Consider the following 20,838-nt stretch of genomic DNA (forward strand, 5'->3'; position numbering starts at 1 on the left):
GTGGTAGTCAACGCTGCCTTTTATTTTCAGATGGATTTATGACAACCATTGAGTAAAAATCAATTGATACAATTGTAATCCTAAATATACCACAGAACATGCTATGTGAAAAGATTGGTTTTCCATTTAGCTCTTTGGACTGAAGCCTGGATTCTGGTTCTTTTCATTTCACTCAAGCTATTCAACCTCAGGAAAATTTGATGAATTCTTTTCCAGGTGGCTTTGGTTTCCACGTGACATTTCTCTAAACATTTCAGGTATTTCAATTGTTATTCCATCAGTTATGTTTACACCTGTACTATTTAAGTAAATTATTATACACTGTACTTGGGAAAAAAATAATACTGCATTTTGTCTCCAGTATTTTAAAAGGCAACTTTTAATTCTATCAAGTCAGCATTTCTTTGTTCTTCTAGGGTTAAAAGAGAACAGCACGTGTTTTTTTTCTGCAGTAATAAAACAATTTGTTCTCGTTTATGTATAGTTGGAACTAGGTGAGTTTGAAGCAGCTTATTGGGAAACATGTTTAAATGGTTACCGGTTAATTATTATCTCAATTTTTTCCCTGCATTTTAACTGCGAATATAACCTTGACCTTTGTAAAGGAGATGTTTAATCTCTCCAAACCAGCAGAGAGGGAGGTAGAGGATGAAGAAACTTTAAGCCTTTGGCTTAAAGCATTGTGGAGCCACATCATACCAGCAGGAGGGCTGGCAGTGAACAGGCTTACCTGAAAATCCCAGTTCTCTGGAAACAAGCATCTTGGCTCCTCTGAAGGCAGTCTTTGCTCTAGCTCCTATGTAGCTCTCATGGAAAGTTGAAGTCATGGCATTTTGGAGCCCCCAATTTGCATCTTACTCATACGGATACTTAATTGTATAGTCATGCTTTTTGTCATAACTCTTCCTGAGAGCACGAGAACTAGTCACTATTTTTAAAAGTAAAATTTTATCAGTTAGTCTTCTTTATTTGTACCTGCAATTTCCTTTTTTTTTAAGGGCTTAGTTCTTAAGACTGCACTGTTTCAGTGTCAGCTTGGTTCAGAATTAATAATAGGCTTATGTTAGTGGTTTTTTTTAAAAGCTACTATGCAGGCCCAAAAGGCCTTAAAATCAAAACACGTAATTCTTAAAAACTTAAATAAAATAGAAATAAAAATAGCAGAGACTGAGAGCACAAAGTTGCTGGTTTTCAGTTGGAAGCCTTGATCCTTCTGTAGGAGTTAGGGGAGCATCTCCATCTTCAGTTCAGGCACTGCCGCCTGTGAGACAAGAATGACTTTAAAAGAAGGGCTGAAAGCTTCCATTGAAGTACTGAGGTAAGTTATTGAGTGCATGGGGTCTGTGTTGGGTTTACTTTATTATTTTTAATATAAATTCTTAGTGATGGCTAAAATTCTTGCATCTTCCAACCCTTCTCATATTTGTAACGTATAGGAAACTCCCCTATTTTTACATTACACTCTCTCAGGCTGTAATAAAGCACAAGCTGTTAACAGTGGGAGTTTTCATCAAGCTGAGCTTGTGCTGCACCAGTCCCTGCAGCAGCAGACAAGTTCCCTGATGCATAGTGATGTGGTGAACCTGCAACAGTGATATTTATTTTAAACAGTTACTTTCAGTATGTTAGCAACTTTAGAAATAAATTTAGTAAGCAGACTTTTTCCTCTTAGCATAAAAAGTGAAGTGTAGCTGGTACTAAAGATCATACTTTGTGTCATCTCATCATCAGAATCTTACAGCTTTTGCTGCTTTTAAGAGTAGGCAGGTGTAACAATTAATTACACACTGCAGCAAGAAATACTTTGTAGTACTAAAGGTAGGAAGGGGACATAACTGGACACAAATCAAGCCTTAGTACAGAATCAAGGGCAGTTGCAGCTGAAATAAAGCAGAACTGGTGAAAGGCTGCCTCTGACTGTAAGAAGTAGAATTTCAGAAGAGATAATGGCTGTCCTTGCTATCATAAACAAAGGTCTGAAATGAGCAACCAAAAGCAGTTGTAGTTGCTCATGTTTATCTAAAGAGCTGATCTGAAGTAAGTAGTTGCATACGAAATGGATCCATTATGCTTAGGAATCGTACATATTTAAGTAAAAAATGAAGAAAACTTCACGGAGGTATTCTTTCTCATTTAACTTCAGGAATTTTTGCAAACACCCTTTTAATCTTCTGTGTCATGTGTTAAGCAGATAGCGATACGTTTCATTTAAGACATAGCTGAGACTACTTATGTAACCAGCTAACTGAGAAGGCTGTGGTTAAACAGCCTTGCTGACATCCGTGATAAACTCAGCTTGTGGTTTTTTCTTTTCTTGCAAATAGAAAGTGAAGTCATTTGTACAAGACTCTTTGACTACTAAGTTACAAGGAAAGCTCTCAGGGGGGTGGAAGGGGAGTATTTAATGATGAGCACAGGTAATAGAGGGAGGAAAGCGACGCTGGACTTCCGTATAATTTCTGTTACGTATGAAAAAGTGCTCTCGGATGCAAGGGAAACGCACAGTCTTGCATTGGAATTGAGATACAGCAAACAAGTGCTTAAATCTTGTATCACCTTTAAAGCTCCTTAGCGTTACGGAAAGAACTGCAAGTGTTCAGGAAGATAGTAATGGTCCTAGAACAGTAGTAACTGCAGTAGGAGAGGCAGCACAATCTCAGTCTTGTTTGCCTAAATGTGTAACCTGTCTCACCAAGGGGATGTGTGAAATGGCCAGGGAGTAAGAAAAAGGGGTGTGATCAGTGTTTCAAAATGTGTCATGCAGTTACATTGCGTTGAGGTTGTGTTCTGATGGGTGAAGTGAAACGGACGGCGGAGGGAAGAACCTGAGACACATTCTGGCTTTTCTTAGTGTTAACAGGTAAATATGTCTGATCCAATACAACCATTCTCCAGGTCCCCTCACCCCAAATTCGCTCTTGAGAAGACCCATAGCAAGTACTTAGGGGAGGTATAAGGTAAATACGGTCTGATAGTTTTTTCCCAGCTCTGAACACTCTATTGCGTAGAGATTTTGTGAACTGGAAGCTGTTCCTTGATCTTTGGTTGTTTTAGTTCTTGATGGGAGAGTGATCTGTTTAACCCTTTTTGAAGCAGCTTTTACTTTCAGCATCCAAAAATGTCCTCTATCAGTGAGTTCCACAACATTTTTCATGCAATTACTTTATTTAGTTTTACAACACAGAGTCCTAAATCTCAGGCTATAAGACAGTGATTATTCACCATCTCTGGGTGAAATGACATGGTGACATGTTTGTATCCAAATCATTTGTGAGCCTTGCTCTTTACGGGAACAAATGTTGCTTGTAAGAAATTAAGTCAAACCTCAAAAGGCAATGCATGATGCTACGCAACGTTTGACCTTTGGGGAGTTTAACAAGACATCCGAAAACAAATCTCATTCTACTGCAGCATTATACATGTTAAATGCATTTTACTTACAACTCCATTCTGTGTTTAAATGTCATAGCTGTAACATAATTTATAGATGGACTGTACTATCTGTCTTTTGCTTTATTCAGATTAATACAATCCTCAATTACTTGAATACGCTCACCCTATTTCTGCTTTTATTAAGAAAAGCTATACTCTTAGCTTGGGTTGTTTGTAATCAGTCAAGACAAAAGGAATTTTTCTTTTAAGAACTTGAAATAGTCATGAGAAATTTATTATTTTGAAGTCCCTTCAAAACTTCCACCAAGTAAGTTTTCAAAGTGTCTCTCATCTGCACCATTCAGATGTAATTTGTAATACCCCACTCCAAGTTTGTAGAAGAGGTGAGATAGATACTTCCTTAATGCCCTCTTACATCTAAGGGAACTTAACTTAAACCCACACTTACTTTCTCCTTTAATATAGATTAATATTCAGTGTACTTGCATGGAAGAAAGTAAGCTCTATGTTTCTTGTGGAGCTAAAAAAAGACAACACAGGACTTGCAGATTAAAAGATTCATTTAAGAGAAAGGAGAGATGGCTTTAGTTTCTGTTCCAAAGACTGTTTGTTTATTGAAAGCAGCCTTTGGGGAAAAACTGCAGTAATCTTCATCCCAGTTTGACAGCTGCCCCTTCGTATTCCAGGTGTGGGCTACCATTTGGAGGGGGTTACCCATGCTGTCACAAGTCATACAGCGACTGCACACACTGCATGGGTCATGATGTAGCCCTTTGTCTACAAACCCAAAGAGGTTGCAGATCCTAAAACTAAGCACTTTTCAAGAACCACATATGCAGAGCAAGATGCAACAGGACCTAAATAAATAAACTTCAGACACTGTTCAAAAGTGCAATCCAATATCTCTTTTCTGTATTTTACCTTTCTGGACCCCAAACAAATACACTAAACAGGCCTATTTGAGCTGATGATAGCTTCTTTTTTCACCAGCGGTGAGGCTGCAAGCAATAGTGCACAGTACTACCACAGCTGAACACCATCACTGGTGTAAGTCCAACAGGCAGCACCCCAACACCAGAACCAAACTCTGTGGAAGGACCCAATCAGCTGTGTCTGACATTCAGCAAGATTAAACTGTTCAGATCCCAGACGTCCACATGTTCTCTGCCACTTCAGGCGTTAGCTCAAGATGCCTACATTACAAGCATAATAGCCCTAGATTTTCTCTGTAGTTAATAGAAGCAAGTTTCTGCAGAGGGATTCTGACAACCAGGGATTTGGAAAGCTGGAGTAACTATACACCTAACAATGCAGACATTTGTCTATACTTGGGCAGGATAAATTTTAGTTTATGTTCTTGAGTTCTGGATTGCAGTGCAGGGGAGTACATAATAATTAGGCTTAACATAAGGACCTACATCCTTAAGCCAAAGTTTTCCTTTGTATTGTTCCAAATTCTCAGCTATTTGCACATGTACTTCCTTCTGTCTCATGTGAATTGTTTGATGTTCAAACTGGCTCTGGAGGAAGATGAGTTTTCTTCCAAAGACAAGTCAAATAATAGATAATATTTGAGTGATTTCAGTTTCAAGAGCAGCCGGAGACTGGACCAACAAGTTCTGCAGGTTGCCTTTGCCAGATCTGCTCAGCAAGAGGAAGCCTGCACAACTGCACAACAGCACCAGCCACCCACAGGGGAGCAGGCTCCACCCCACCAGATCAGTTCCTCTGATACATAATCTAGAGGATAAAAAGAAAACATGGTCCTAAAAACTGAAACATACACAGGTGAAGGTAGTTCCTGGACAAAGCCCACTTTAAAAAAAACAAAACACTTTATTCAATAAGAATTTTTATTTGAGTTTTCAGTCAGCAAGGAATAGTTTTCTGCCTGTGATTATTTCAGCAATACTGATTTTTTACACTAATGGAGCTCCTGTCATATTACAACTGGCCCTAACCAAATTTCTAACTTTTTTTCTTTAGTTTCCCCCTTAACTTGTTCCATTCAGCAATCTAGGCAGAATCCTTAACAAAAACATCTAATATATATGAGACTACAGAGCATGCTATCTTAGTTTATAGAATGCAACACATGGCACATTAGATTATTCCTTTCCAAAGGGACTACTTAAAAAAATGAAAACAGCACCTATCTTCTTAAAGTGTATTCTAGTGAATATTTTCATAGGTAATTTTTTGCACTGCAAATTAAGATGATAATGTTACAGCGGAAGAGGGAAACTTCATTTTATAAATTATTTTTCCTGTGAAATCCAATTTGCTGCTTATTCATGAACTGTTGGAATAAAGATAACCGTCCTTTAATACTCAAATCTGTTATGAGACAGTGCTTGTCAAGAGGTCCAGCTGCTTTTTAAGTGACTCTTTCAGTTTAATTAGTTTGGTAGCCCACAGGGCACAATTAGGTATTGTGATGAAGCTACAATGAATATGGCTTTCCTATGTTGATAACATCATTAAGTTTCACACAGGCAATCTGACAAGTGGGGGGGTTACAATCTTGCAGATACATCACATAATACATCTTTGCACAGATAGATTACATATCAAATTATTGCCGTAGCACAGACCTGTTCCATTATGTACCTTATATAGGACAATTAGGACATACCTGCGCTACATTATGAAACAGACAGCTACCCAAACCAAGTAGACAGGTTTTGCTTAATACCACTAAGCTTGTAGGTAGCCTCTCTCAAACGTTTCTAACAATACAACTCAGTATTTGCGTATATACTGACTAGGAATGCGCTGTAATATTTAAGTAAGAAACAGGACGGAGCTAAATACCAATCGGTACAAAGATTTTCCGTGCCTTTCCACAGAAGCTGAATTGCAGTGCTGGAATGACAATTTGCTGCTGTCTTAGATTATTCAGTCATCAGCAAAATTACATCAAAAGACTTACTTAAAATTCACAGTCATGATGATAGAGGAAGTTTTTCCAACAGTACTAATTTTGGTTTCAAGTTTAAAGTAAAAGGAGGTAGTGCAGTAAGGTTCAACCCAATTTTACTGATGCCAGGTATATTTGCCAGTGGCCTGTGGGTTGTCTTGTAATGTGATATTTGAAGAGGGTCTGTTTCCATCAGTATGTGTGTGTAAGAAAACATCAACTGGTCTCCTGGTTTAACATCTTCTCTTTTGTCATACCTGTAAATAATAAAGAAGGCTTATTTACATTCCTCTCTTTACATATTAAACATCTCTTATTATCACAAGGGCTTGTAGCATCCAAGATGAAACACAAAAGGAACTGTAACATTCTCAGTTATATCTCTTGATTAAATTAACTAGTGCTGGAGGAGGAAATAGTATTTTTGAAGAGTTTATGGAGCCAGTTATTCCATGCAAGTCTTTCTGCTGCTACTGCGATATAAATCAGGACCCCCTGAAAATGTCTCACTAGTCCTCTGTTTGAGTTCTGTGGAGAAAGGACACCAAACCCTAAGACTGTAGAAAACTGGACTAATTTTTAAGTTTTACTCTACAAGAATGGCGGTTTGGATATGTGTGGGGTTAGTTGGTTTTGGGTTTTTGTTTTGTTTGGGGTTTTTTTGTTTGTTTGTTTGTTTTTAATTTAAAAAAAAATTATGGGGCACTTCAGCAGAAACCTTTCTCTTCTGTAGTCATACATTAACATAGGAGCCTCAGAGAATAGCAGGGAGAAGACTTACTTGAACACTGTAGGAAAGAAAGAACAGCCTGACAATTATACTACTAACTTGGCACTTGTTATTTCTGGGTTCAGTTCCCTGATCTACTACATGTTTGGGCAGGTCACTTTGGGTCAGATTTTATAAACCTGTTTAGGTACCTAAATATATACAAATTATATAAGTAAAAAAAAAATATAAAAAGTAACTAGCGAGTTCTAAAACTCTGTAACATGTACACTTAGTTATTTCTTAAAAGGAGTTATATTTAATCTAGCTGTAGAGGGAATTTACAGGCTGACAAAACAAGTGACTGAAGCATTTGGCAGGGTTGTGAAAGATCTAGGTTCAGCCACTCTCTGTCTGACCTAAGCCCAGAACTGGTTTGTCGTCTCACAGAGCTGTTATGAACCTCTCTAATTTTCTAGAAATTGAGATAGATCACCCTCACTGTCTCATGAAGACACTGTTCTACTTTGCAATAGTTAGTTATTCATTCACTGAAGAGAGTCAGGTGGAATTTATAGCCCGTGTTAGGATGCTCATATTGGACATGGCAGCCTGACCAAGAACTCAATCCAACAACTCCAAAGGGGAAGAATAAGGTAAGTCCACCCCAAAACACTCTGTAGACCGCTGTTGTGTGCTTCTGAAAGTGGGAGGCCTGGATTCAAATCTTTGCTCTATATCCCAGAAAAACGTTCTACACTAACGTTGGGTAACAGCAGAGGTTAAGATGGATGTTACTTACCTTTAGTTTTTTTACAACAAGACAGTCTTGGGCATCTAACTATAAAAGGGTGTCTGTGCTTTGTAACCCAAGTGAAGAGCAGTGCCCAGTTCTTCACTTTTTCTGTTGCTCTTTTCTGTGAACTGTTTTCTACCAGCTTTTGGAGCTCCCATTCTTAGGCACCTGATTCCTCCCACGCATTTCATAATCAACTTACTCAAGGCTGTGGCTTTTCTTACAGGCATGGACACTGGTAGGGAAGTGGTGCAATCCCAATCCTACATACTCTTAAATGCACCTAGAAATAAATCCAGGTTTGCATCTTTTGCCAAGCGTGTATTTGCAGGCCTGGCCTCTCATCTGCCTGAATTCTCTGTGAAAAACTGGAAACAATCTCAATTTATATTTTTTACAACACTCCCTGACATAGCAGTCATTAACATTTAAGATACTTAAAGCAAGTACTCTAGAGCAAACTAGAGCATTTGTGTGGATTGTTAACTAAAATTCTAGCAATCCAGAACAGACCCTAGGTTCACAGAACCCAGAGGTGTCAATAAATACACCATATAATGCAGAAATAGACTTGAACCAGTGCTTTATTCTTCTAAAAAAAAAAAATTGCATGCTAATTTCATCTTCTATTTCCAAAAAGACCACAACACCACTTAGGATGGTACATGCATCCAAACTGGCAGAAGAAATGGCATACTTTGTAACAACTTTACCAACTACTAATTTTGCATTTTCTTCATCAGCAAATAAAGGGCCTTTCATCTGGCTGCAAGCATTTCTGAATTTTATTATTTTTAAATACTTTGAGCTTACACAGCATACTTGTTCCTGGTTCAAAGAGACTGCACTAATTGAAGACAAGATTGTAACACCTGTCCTGTGTAAGAATCTGCATCAAGCTTCTTTCAATCACCCTTTGAAGAAAATAATGGATCACTTGCATTTTTCTTGAGGCAAATAGATCTAATCTGAGCATGCCACTGAAAGCTGTTAACTCTAAGAGACTTTTATTTACAGTTTGTAGTTATCCTGGTGAATCATCAGCTTTCGCAGACACTCCATCCATAAATCTGTTTTCACCTGATATTCACAGTCTATGAAGATGGTACTGAAAGGCTGTCACATTATAAAGAGAAAATGGACAGCTGGTGCCACTAAACTTTGCACTATTGTGCTGTCAGACAAAGTGGTAGTCCTGTGTATGATGCTCAGTCGTCTTTGCCTGATTTTTTTAATGTGAAACTTTATTATGAATCAGCCCTCCCTTGAGGCTTTTTTATGATGAGTAAAAATAAAAGTGAGAAAGACAAACTGCTCTGTAGCTGCAATACTATGAAGCATCCATCAGTGACAGGGATACTATTCATTCATCTTCCAATCCCACTACACTACAGCCTTGCAAGCCCCAAACAATCCAAAACCTACCACCTCAAAAAGCTCACTGAAATTAAGCACTGTATTTACAGAGCAAATTTAGATATTTACAGAGCAAGCTCGATGGTTTTTATAATTCCCCCAGAAACACACTCTTCCCTTCTTCCTCTTTACTTCCAAAATACTTTTATCTCTAAACATACCAATAATTAAAGTATGTTTGTTCATCTGATCCTGAAGACTGTAACTGAGGAAAGAGAACTCCATGCTCAGAGGACTTCTTAAACCAAAATCTCCTTGTATTGCTTTTGTTTTGTGCAAGCATGAAGTGAGGCTCTGCGTCACTTTCTGCTGAATCATTTTCATTAAGATGGCATTTTAAATTAGAAACCTGTACTTCAGCTGAAGAGGTAGGCCTAAGAATCAGAAAAGTGTGGTGTTTTTTTTTGGTCTGCATCCTGAAAAGCAAACAATGCCATCTCACAAATGTCTCCTACTATTCATTTCAATATTGTGATTCTTAAAACTGTTTGTACCTCACTGCTGGTCATGGTAATAAAGGACTCAACTGCCTTCTCTCAGAGCTAATGAATGTGACCGATAGTCCACAACAGCAGCTTCAGTGCCATCTATGTGAAGGATGTTCCACATAAAAATAGACTTTGAATATTAATATGCAGATAAGCCTCACATTGCCACACATCATTCAAAAACAAACAAAATGAGACGATACCCCCACAATGATATACACTCTTCTGCCAAGAGGAGAAAAGTGTTCATCTACAGCTGTGTTTTACAAGACCTAGTGAGATATCAAACGTACCTCCATTAAGGATAATAATGTTTTAGTAGGCTAACAATTTTTTGCACTGTTTCTGGTATCTTTAAAAGATTCTACGCTATTTAGGCAAACCAGAACCATCCAAAACAATTAAAAAACGTTGCACTGCTCTGCTCTGTTTCTGAAGTGGCAGCACTGCATGCTTCAAAATTCTCTGAAGATTCACATTGTTCTTGACCTGGCTTAATAAATATGCTGTGCCAGAAACCATATCTGTAACACTTGCCCCTGTGCATATACAAAAAAGGAAAAAGCAGGCTCCTGTCTTCCAATCAAAATACCTTGTTCATAACATACCTCCAATCCGAATTGATTTCTAGAAACCGAGAAACTCCTGTTTGTGCTGCAGCCACATCAATATGAACAGACACATCTACATAAATAAAGAAAACAAAATACAATTTCAAAATTCTTCTAAGAACACTCTGATCAATAAATTAGGAAAATAGTAACAGAAAAGATGCATGTAAATAGTGTGAAGAAGTAATATCCAATACATGTAGAATCATAGAATATTGGGTTGGAAGGGACCTTAAAGACCATCTAGTTCCAACCCCCCTGCCACGGGCAGGGACACCTTTCCACTACACCAGGAAGGCTCAAAGCCTCATCCAATCTGGCCTTAAACACTGCCACGGAAGGGATGTAAAGATGTACTAGCAAAAAAACCCTGTAGTTGAAATTAGGCGAACATATCTCAAACCAGCTTTACATACCTGCTGTTGAAGGTACCAACTCATGCAACTTCTGAATTGCCACTCCTCCAGGATAATTGAAATGTGAAACATATAAAGATGTTCCTGAAAAAGCAGCATTAACTAAAAGATGCATTATAACAAAGAAAGATCCAAGTTTGTACAGCCAGGATTTCCGGTAGTTGTTCAGACTGTTGAGGGAGGAAAAAATGAGTAAGAATAAACTGTTAGTTTTCCTTCATACTAGTCATTGACTACTGTGACAGAACTTTTATGAAAACTCCTCTGCTAGATAATAAAGATTAATGCAAACTTTATTACAATCATGTATATGGAATGCATTTATTATCCATTTCTAAAAGACTAGCTTCTAGTGACAATTAAATTAGAATACTCTCATTAATAAAGCTAATACAAGCTCATCAATAAAACTAAGTATTTCTGTGTTTAAAACCTTTAGCTATTAATGTATTCTCTGTCAAAGAAGTTCAGAGTTTAACTTCAATCTGTATACTCAATATACCCAAGTTTATTCAATACAAACTCCATATTTCAAGAGCTCCACCTGTATATTACACTATCTCCTAAGGTAAGTTATGGTAACAACACAGTAGTACACTAGAATGTGTCTTTTTCCTCTGGTGGATAAAATAAACTGAACTGTAACACCATAACAGTAAAATCAGGGCTCTGTTCTCAACTCTGCCCCAGACCTGCCAAATGGTCCTGTCAAATAGTTTAACTTTTCTTTGTATCCATTTTCCTCTTTAGTTGAATGGATACAATGATACAGACCTCCTTTCTAAAGCATATGAAGATCTCAAGATGACCTGGATTCCAAGATGGAAAGAAGTGCACAAAACCAGTAATAATAGTTTTGCTTTTCTTTTACATTTTCAGAGAAAAAAAAAAAAAATAAACAGAATTTTGAACTTACATTCGTGAGCACATTTTAGCAGCCACTATGTTGAAGACAGGGAAAGTATATATGATAAAACGCAGCTCTTTGTGTGGGAGAAACGAATACAAGAAAACAAAGCCCAGTGCTGGCAAAAGTAATATCCGAGTTCTCTTTTCTGCTACACCTAAAGGTACAAATACAATGCTGCATCCCAAAGCACGAGGCAGGGCTGAATAGAAATACCACAAGAAGGGTGAGGTCTTCAAGGTGAAAAGGAGAGTTAAGGACGCTTTCACTGCTAACAAGTAACTATTTTTTACAGTAGTACATGCAAATTTTGCAAATATGCAGTATACTTTTTGTCTATCGTGTTCTTCCAGGCATTTGGTTTCCTGCCTTACCCTTTGAGAAATAAAAGCAGTTGCCTAACTACATTCACATCACCCAACAGAGGCTCATCAAATGGCGCTAAGGATGGGCAACATGAAAAACCAAGGGGAAGAAACCTGGCTTTACATTGGTAGAACACAAAGAAGCAAGAAGGAACCGTCAGCAGAGGAAAGTTAAAATTTACGGAAGGATCTAAGAAACAGACATTGTCTTCTAAGCTTCAGATAATGAAATACGAGATGAAAAGCAGAATTTAACACCATAACTGAGTCTCAGGAATAGGCTACATCAAGTCTTTGCTTTGGCTGGTAGTGTTCAATAGATCTTTTTCCCTGGACATTTCAAAGGATACTCCCCAGCTGGAACTTTTGTTTAAAATTGTGTTATACCAGAGCACTTTCCCCTCAGGCCACACAAGTTGCCTCCAAAATAGAGAATCCACAGAAACTGTTAGCCCTAAAGAAATACAAATCTGCGTGAATTAAAATCTAGGGAAAAGGAAACTAGCACATCCAAATTGCACATTTACTGATGAGATCAACATAAACTGGAACATTCATTGTAAGCCTCACCCAAAGCCACAGACAAGGTTGAATCTGTCTGTCTTGCAGTGGAAACGCAGGGGAGGGAGGCACTTCTTAACAGAAGTCTTAACAAAAGCATGTTAGACAGGAATCTGATTGAGATTCGCCCCACTCCAACCGCAGGTGTGAAAAGCAGTGGTTTATTTAAGTTTTGTTTTAAAAGAATAATAGAGCATTAAATGCAATGAATGGTAAGAAACCTGGGTTAACGTCAAATGGTACTAAATGGATTTTTATTGTAAAGCTGGTAAGTTAAGAAAAACAATCTCTAGAAGTTTGCTACTACTTATTAGGTGGGAGGGAAGAAGAAGGATAAGGGATGAAAGGCTAAAAGACAGGAAGAGTAGCAAATCCACCAGCCCCATCTCCTCCATTCAGCTCTATGAAAACCGCTCTGCTATTTAAGAAGTTTGCCCAGAGAGGGAATGGGAGTACCAGTGGTTAATCCCCCTTGGACCTCCAAACTCTTACGCTATGAGATGCCCCCGAATGCAGATGACGTGATCTTTTACTGCTTCTACTGCCCACACTGTGGAAGGGACAGCATGCTACCAGAGGTTATCATCAGGCATCTGACAATAGCATTTTTAATTAGGTAGGCTGGCAGAGAAGCTTAGAGTATTTACGTACATACGCATGAGCCTTCCATGGATGGGTAAAGACGAGGGGATTTTTCGACCTCTCTAGCATGGATAAACACTTAAGCTATTAAAATTAATATAAGAAACAGAGCTGAACCATGACTCTCCCCACAACCCTCTTGCTCGGTATCCCTGCTTGTCACACTGTTGTATTTTATCCTGGGATTCAGCTTACTGTTAAAAGATAATACAACTGATAATGCATATGTAGGTACAGCCAGGTACTGAAGTTGACTTACACGTCTAAGCCTTTTTAAGATCAGGACACTGTACTGTAAGCACCTAAAGGCGAGGGTCACAGTATCTTTTTACTGCTCTGTGCACACCTATTTCCTCACACAGAAATTTTCAAAGAAATAACTTACTTTGTCACATTACTAGCAAATGGAATCAGACAAAAAAAAAAAAAAAAAAAAAAAAAAAAAAAGCCCTATGGGCCAGATCACCAGAGAAGTCAGTGAAATCTCCAGACTTCCACTGAATTTAATATGTGGCATCTGTTTTTCCCAAGCAAACACTTACCCAACCAAAAAATTCCAGCAGGAACAGCATGCGAAAGCACCTTGAAAATGGAGATTCTTTTAGTTAACAACATCACCAGTAGCATGAGGCCTAAGAATATGCAGAGCTCTGATCTGAAGACTATAATTGCCAAAGCTGAGAACCAAATGAATGGCCTTTGCTTTTGCTGTATCCAAAATGTCAATGCCAGGAGCACTGCAAAAATACATAAAACACACCATTTGTCATGCTGAACTACTCATTTTCTAAAGGGCAACACTTTTCTCAATGCTAGCATCTTCTTCCTCTAACTTCCCACCAGTCCTCTCTTGGTCTTCCTACCATTTCTAGTCCAGAAATTCTTCCTCTGTTAGAGAAATGTAATTTGGAATAACACACAACTTTCTGCTGTTGATGCTCAAGTAATTAGGAAAAGTATAACCACAGAAGGAACACATGGGAACTCTTCCTAGACAGTATATTTAACAGCTTTTCGAGCAGGGGGAACAACAAACCTTAAGGGAGTACTAAAAGCCTTTCAAACTACAATTTCTAATTATTATTGCTCAGTATCAGCTGAAGAGTTAGTTTATTCTCATGGCTGAGTATATCCTGTATTCATGATAACAGCAATTATCATTTTAAATATGAAAATGAGACTATGGACTACTGCTCAGGGAGAAAGAACTATAAATCCATTTATGCGGTTAGCTGGAGACACACCGTATCTCTACGGATGAAGTTGCCTCTACTTTTTCACAGTTTAAATCACATGGTAACACTGACTACATAGTAAATTGGTCATGATCCTAAGGAAAACGTGTGAAATATTAATAGTACAAAACCATGAAACAAATTGTATTTTTTAACACCTGCAGAAATTATCTGAGAAGTTTATTACTACACAGTGTTTATCTGACAATTCAACTGGTTTTTGTTTTGTTTTTCAGTTCTGATCTATACAGGTTCTTACAGCAACCTCATGATTTTATTAGTTGAACAACTTGCACTGAAGCATTAAGGGACTCAGCTAATATCTGTCACATGTGGTTAATCTTCCTTATCATCTCTGGGGAAAAACTGTAGAGTAAGGTTTGACTTTGATTTTTTTCCCGCTTTACTTAAGTGTACAAACTGCTACATTTGTAGATAACTCCAGAAGAGCAAGGTGGAGATGCTGCAGTGGGAGTTTGTTCCACAGTCTCATGTGTAGACTAAGTTCACAGATTTTTTTTGAACTGCCGGTGTATCTACTGCCTTTTCAATAGCACTATGTTTTATAGATCAGATGTGTATCCAAACCTCTAGTTAATCAAAGCCACCTGACAAACTCCACATAGATTCAATAAAACTTGATACAACAGTCATTATAAGCATACACAGTAAAAAAAAGAAAAAAATCACAACTGCTTAAGTTTTCTAGTCTTGTTATCACACAATTTAATCAAGCAGATATATTAATTTGGTCTGACCACATATTTTCTGTGCTTTAACTATTGATACATTCGAGAAGAATTTTTATATTTCAAAATTATTCCTATGCAAATACTTACCAAAAGGAAGAGCGAACACATTAGGGAGGGTTCGTGTACAGTAAAACATCAAATGAAACTGAGTAACAGTGATGAGACAGAAGACTGTGGATGTAGTTGCTCCAAACTGCTTTCTAACTTCTTTCTGTAACTTCCATAATGTGTAAATCACACTGAGCCCCAAGCTTCCTCGGACTATTAGAAGAATAAAAATGGGAAATAACAGTAAGATCAGGTGGATCACTGACAACAAACCACGTTACATAACATAATGGGAAGTTATGAGGAATAATACTGAAGATATCACAATATAACCCACTTCAAAGAAAAAAAACAACAACAGAACTTGCCCATTAGTTAATCCATTTTAACCCACCTTTAACTTGTCTGATACTTTTGCACAAAGGTCAATGCTTCTATGACCAAGTTAAACAATATTTTCTGAAGAGTACATAGAACTACACCTGGGAGTGTATTCTCTGAAGACACTTGCTTTTTTCTACACTGTCTGACATTTGTCAGCACAGACCTTCTCTGTGCTGTTAGTTACCCCAAAGCGGGGGGGAATTGCCATGCTGGCTCTAAGTACCTACAATTTGCAAAATCCCTCATTAAGGAAAAGAATATCACATTTTAACCATGGATCCAAACACTGAATGTTACAACAATGCCACCCATTAGTCCAGTAGTAAAAACACCTCTATCCTGATGACTTAAAAGTTCTCGTACCTATCAGCTGGGAGTAAAACTTGGACATTCTCAGCACAGAAAGTACATATATAGCTGGGCTGGAAAGAGCAGCAATAAAAATTGGTCCAAGGAACGTTCTTGGGACAACTCCAGGAAATTCATGATGGTCATACTGCAAGAAGGAAAATCTAAGTAAGATAGACCAATCAGAAACAAAGGAAAACTGGGATAAATCATATTCACGTTGCATTTATCCCACTCATATAGCAGGGAATTGCGATCTTTAACAGCATCCAAGAAAGAATACCTTCTTTCCAATTTACCTTATCCAGGTCCAGCTGGTGGTACACCACATCATGGATAGCTTGTAAGTTAAAGCTTTCCTCCACTTTCGTAAAAGGACAGACGGTTAAATGAACAAAGGCCACAATAATAATCAGCAGCAGCAATGGGAATGACCGCCCACTCGAGCTCCTCTTCTGAGCCATCTTGCATTCAAAATTCACATATATTCTATTATTATTAAAAAGAAAGTTAAATAAAAATACATTAATAAGATGCTATGAAGTGTACAAACAGAAAAAGAGAGATTGATAATGCAAGAAAAATGTACTACACTAGTGTAAGAGTTTAAACAAACATAAACCAAATAATCCATCCAATTTTTTTTATACATCCAATGAATCGAGTAGACAGCCAAAGACATATTCATATGCGTTTTGTGGGAGAGACAGCTTTGTAATTTGCTCTCATTTTAATCGCACACTGGATTTACACATGATATTTAGAACATACTCTCTCGCTTGTCTAGGACTCTGAAACTATGGAGAGGAACCACAAGGATGAGAAGTTGCTCAGAACAGAGTACTTTGTTCTTTTGAGTTTGCCAGTGGCTAGGTCTGGACTCGGCGAGTGAAGGACGAATCCCCTTCGGCACACACATCACGTGTCATTGTAGCGTGAGATGGCCTGAACCCCATCCTTCGCACAGCTACCCAGAAATGAAGGCCATCTATCCCTAGTGCTTAGTTTCACAACACTGCTGAGACGTTCTTATGGTAGTATTTATGATGTGTTCTATCATCACAATAAAATCATGTGTCCAGGTGATACCAGAGCAAATAAGCAGAGGTATTATCATGAGTAAACAGTTCATCTTTTCTGGTTTCAGATTACAAACCAGTAAAAAAAAAGTTATTTTCCATGACCATTTCCAGCAGACACATGGTATTTCGTGTTCTTTTAATTTAAGCTTCCTACTTTTTGTAAGTTCAATTTAATTAAAACAAAAGGTATTTCATTTTTTGTTGATTTGTTCTCACAGAAACAAAACTTTAAAAATAGCAGCTTTAAGGTACAACTGGGGTTTTGATTAGAGATGTTTTCTCCCGTGTTTTGGTCTAAATATGTCCATCAAGCAGATGTAAGCTAGTTGGCAGATTTGCTAGGATCACTTAGCAACTGCCTCCTAGAGTTATCTTTTCCTGAATTGAAGTTTGTCCTGCTCATTAGTAAAAATAAGCAGAGTGAGCTAACGTTCCTTATTTTCACAACTAACACCAATAAATACTGAAATGTGTACATCCTGTAAACGGCATGTATCCACATATTATTTTATGTATCTCACTGACTGCATCTCTTTTTCTCATAGCTGCCACTGTTACATACTGTAACTGAAGCTCTAACCCTGGGCTCAAAGATGGAGAGTTCTGTGGTAGGTCCTTATGATTTTTAGCCTGTTTTGCAATGTTAAGAGCCTAAATAAACACAACATCCCAGCAAGTGGGAAGAAGTCTTTTTAACCTGTGCCTAGTATTACTTCTTCACAAGGATGGATAAAAATGGGCTATACTATGACAGAATCCTTCTTGCACAGCAGTAGCTAAGAGAGGCATGGGACTGACATCAGGAGCACTTCATGAAGTGTTTGGCAGGAATGAAGCCTCTGAACAGGGCAATTTATCTTGTACAAATTCTTGTCTCTAGAAAGATCTCTTGCTGAATAAATAGAGAGGCATCTCACGTTTCTGGCCAAACTTACCCGAGAGAAAAAGAGACACTGAAGGATCAATCCACCGCCGCATATGCCAACACAGGCATTTGAGTAGCTTGTGTGTCATGTGAAGCAGCACGTAATACACCAGCAAGGTAGGTACCCCTCGCTCCCAATTCAGTTTCTTAACATGTCACATATTTCAGGACCCAATGAATCCTTGTAAAAGGACCCAAGTGCCAAGAAGCTCTACTTTTTCCTTCTTAATCATATCAGTCGTGTAATAAAAAGACGTTACCTTCATCTATAAATACTGCATTCGTTATACTCTGATGTCAGACTCTACAATATAGGCTGCTCCCGATACCTTTAGGTGATCACCACATGAATAATCAGTCCCCAGCTTCTTAAATCATCAGAATAACAGTGAAGCTAGATATCCCATACACAGTTTATCACAAGGCTTTTTTTCATCTTGTTGACTCCATTTTTTTTGTATGCCTGAAGAAAGTAAGCTTGCCAGCATACTCATACATTTTGAAGATAATTATATGCACTATACATACTGAGATTCCCTGAAGGGAAACACGCTAGAAGATAAAAAAACAAAGCACGAAGACAACACGTAGGTTTCTGAGATAAAGTCTAATAAATTTAGAGGTCTTGTCAAGATAACTTTCTCTGTCAAAAGTTGATGCCAACGAACCTCAAAATTCAAGCGGAATTTATCAAGACAGGTAGACACTGAATTTGATGTTTAAAATAAATCTGCTATATAAAGGCAAAATACTTAGAATTACAGCTTTTATTTTTAAATACCAAAACCACAGAAACAGATTTGCACTCAATAAAAGTATTTTAATAATGAAGGTTAGAGGAATATCGTAAGCAAATAGAAATAGCTTTATCCATCATTAACGTTCTAACAACTTTAGAAGAATCCTCCTCAGACCTGTACAACACGGCTACATTGACTTCCCCCCAGATGTCTACATCAAGACTGAATCATAGAAGAGTGGAGATTTTCAATACAAAGAAATCATCCCTTCCAGGGATTAAACCAGGTGAAAATAAATTGTTTTCTTACATTAAAAAAAGGCTGAAGCACTTCCAGAGAAAATGGTTTATTCTTTTACTATACTTTTTCTGTGGAAGTGTCATCAGTTCCAATAATAGACTTTTTACTCTTCCCATTAAAAATCTACCCTATTTAGCTCACTTATGATTTTCAGACACTCTTCTGTATAAATTCGTTAGTTTAGCAGCCAAACTGCACATTGAATCTGTCTACAGAGACTGCATTTCACTCCCTCACATGCTCTGTATGGAGGCATCTAAGCAGAACCACCAAGAGCAGCCCACCATAAGGTCCTCCCTCTTTGGTTTGATCTAGCTTTGGTAAAACCTATGTTACACTATCTTCAGTGTTCACAGGTTTTTTTCCTATTCTTTAACAGCTCTTCCAACTTCGCTCTAAAGCTAACTTCTGAACAAGGTCAGATTTAAACCTGGTAGTTGCTGGGATTGCTTTTTCTTCTTTTCTAAGAAGGAACGTGACAGTTGCTATTCTTATATGTACTTCCTCATGAGTTTGGGGACTGGCTAAAAAAAAAAAAAATTAAGACAAAAAAAAGAGAAGAGAAAGTCGAGACAGGAAATTAAGTCTGGGACAGCACCAGCTATGAAGGTACGACGAAGCTACGTAGAAAATGTCACTCTTCAGACTGGGGAAGAAACACACAGAATTCTCTCGACTAAAAAAAGACCAAAACCCAGAACCCACCACCTCCCCCAAGCACCCTCCGCCCGCCTGCCACCCCACCGTCACCGGGAGCCCCAGCCACCCCCACGGCGTGTGCCCGGCCCCCTCTGCCGACCGGCCCGCGGAGGGCAGCCACCACCGCCGCCGCCTCCTCCCCTCGCCGCCGGCCGCGAAGCCCCGCAAAGCGGTGGCGACCGACGCGCAACGTTGAACCCACCGAGCTAAACACCGGAGACACGCCGAACCGAGATCGCCGCTAGGCCGCGAGCAAAGCTCTTCCCCTTCAGGTCACTCCTGTGCGGCCCTGGGGCGCTTCAGGACGATACTACATCACCCGCCGCTTCCGAAGCCACCGGCGCCCTCCCCAACGCCGCACGGGACCCCCGCGGCTGCGGCAGGCCCCCCGCCTGCTGGCGGGCACCGCGCGCAGCCCCTCCGGCGGCGGCTGCCCCTGCCCTGCCCTGCCCCGCCCCGCTCCCTCCCGCCACGCCGCAGCTTCTGCGCCCGGGAGGCGGAGAGCCGGGGGGGGGCCGCCGGACAGCCCGGCGCCTCCGCGGGGGACACGCTCTGGCCCAGCCACAGCCAGGCTGCGGCGAACGAACGGGCCTTTGGCGGCCTCCCCGCTCCCCCTCACATGCGCGCACACCCACAAGACCGTTACCCCCGGCCGCTCCCGCCCCGCCCGCCGGCGCAGCGCCCTGTGCCGGGCCCGGCCCGCACTCACCGCCCGCGCGCCCACGTGGCCGCCCCGCAGAGGGCGCCGGCAGGAGGGGGACGGCAGCGGGACGCGGAGGAGACAGCCCTGTGCCCACGTGACCACCTCTCCGCCCAGCCATGTTAGGTGAGGGCAGAGCACGTACCCGGCGGCAACAGGACTCCAACGCCGCTGCCAAATACAAATGGCGTGTGGATCTGAAGCCCCTGGGGAGCTCGTGCCTGCCCGCTCTTATGATGGCGGCGACGCGCGAGGCCGACGGGCACTGCTTCCCCCGACAGCTCTCTACCACGCCCCCCCCCGCTCAGCTCTCTGCACACGCGGGGGGCTCCAATTGGCCTGGAGCGTGGCGGGCGCTGATTGGACCACGTTCCTCCTCTCCCCAGCCTCCGCCAACGAGT

The 20,838-nt window shown here is 39.8% G+C and overlaps 1 protein-coding gene across 4 annotated transcripts; it reads right to left on the reverse strand.

Moving 5' to 3' along the window:
- Positions 1–5,228: 5,228 nt before the first annotated feature.
- ALG12 (ALG12 alpha-1,6-mannosyltransferase) lies at positions 5,229–20,663 on the reverse strand. Of its 4 annotated transcripts, none has more exons than XM_068402181.1 (10): positions 20,583–20,663; positions 16,291–16,480; positions 16,007–16,139; positions 15,299–15,472; positions 13,767–13,961; positions 12,372–12,475; positions 11,666–11,889; positions 10,750–10,919; positions 10,331–10,406; positions 5,229–6,570 (listed from the first exon to the last, which is right to left on the reverse strand). In XM_068402181.1, the coding sequence occupies exons 2-10, from the start codon at positions 16,453–16,455 to the stop codon at positions 6,339–6,341; spliced, it is 1,473 nt and encodes a 490-aa protein (XP_068258282.1). In that variant the 5' UTR covers positions 16,456–16,480; positions 20,583–20,663; the 3' UTR covers positions 5,229–6,338. The 4 variants fall into 4 exon arrangements, with proteins under 4 accessions (XP_068258282.1, XP_068258284.1, XP_068258281.1 ...); XM_068402183.1 differs by lacking the exon at positions 20,583–20,663 and adding an exon at positions 20,447–20,542; XM_068402180.1 differs by lacking the exon at positions 20,583–20,663 and adding an exon at positions 19,940–20,153.
- Between the last annotated feature and the right edge of the window lie 175 nt (positions 20,664–20,838).

This window comes from Nyctibius grandis, chromosome 5 (genome assembly GCF_013368605.1).
Source record: "Nyctibius grandis isolate bNycGra1 chromosome 5, bNycGra1.pri, whole genome shotgun sequence".
Classification (NCBI taxonomy): domain Eukaryota; kingdom Metazoa; phylum Chordata; class Aves; order Nyctibiiformes; family Nyctibiidae; genus Nyctibius; species Nyctibius grandis.

Coding starts and splice junctions, on each gene's coding strand:
- ALG12 (XM_068402181.1), bottom strand. CDS start 16,455: ATGGCTCAGAAGAGGAGCTCGAGTGGGCGGTCATTCCCATTGCTGCTG. Junction 16,140..16,290: donor ACCAGCTGGACCTGGATAAG/GTAAATTGGAAA, acceptor TCCTTCTTGCAG/TATGACCATCATGAATTTCC. Junction 6,571..10,330: donor GAAATCAATTCGGATTGGAG/GTATGTTATGAA, acceptor TATTATTTACAG/GTATGACAAAAGAGAAGATG.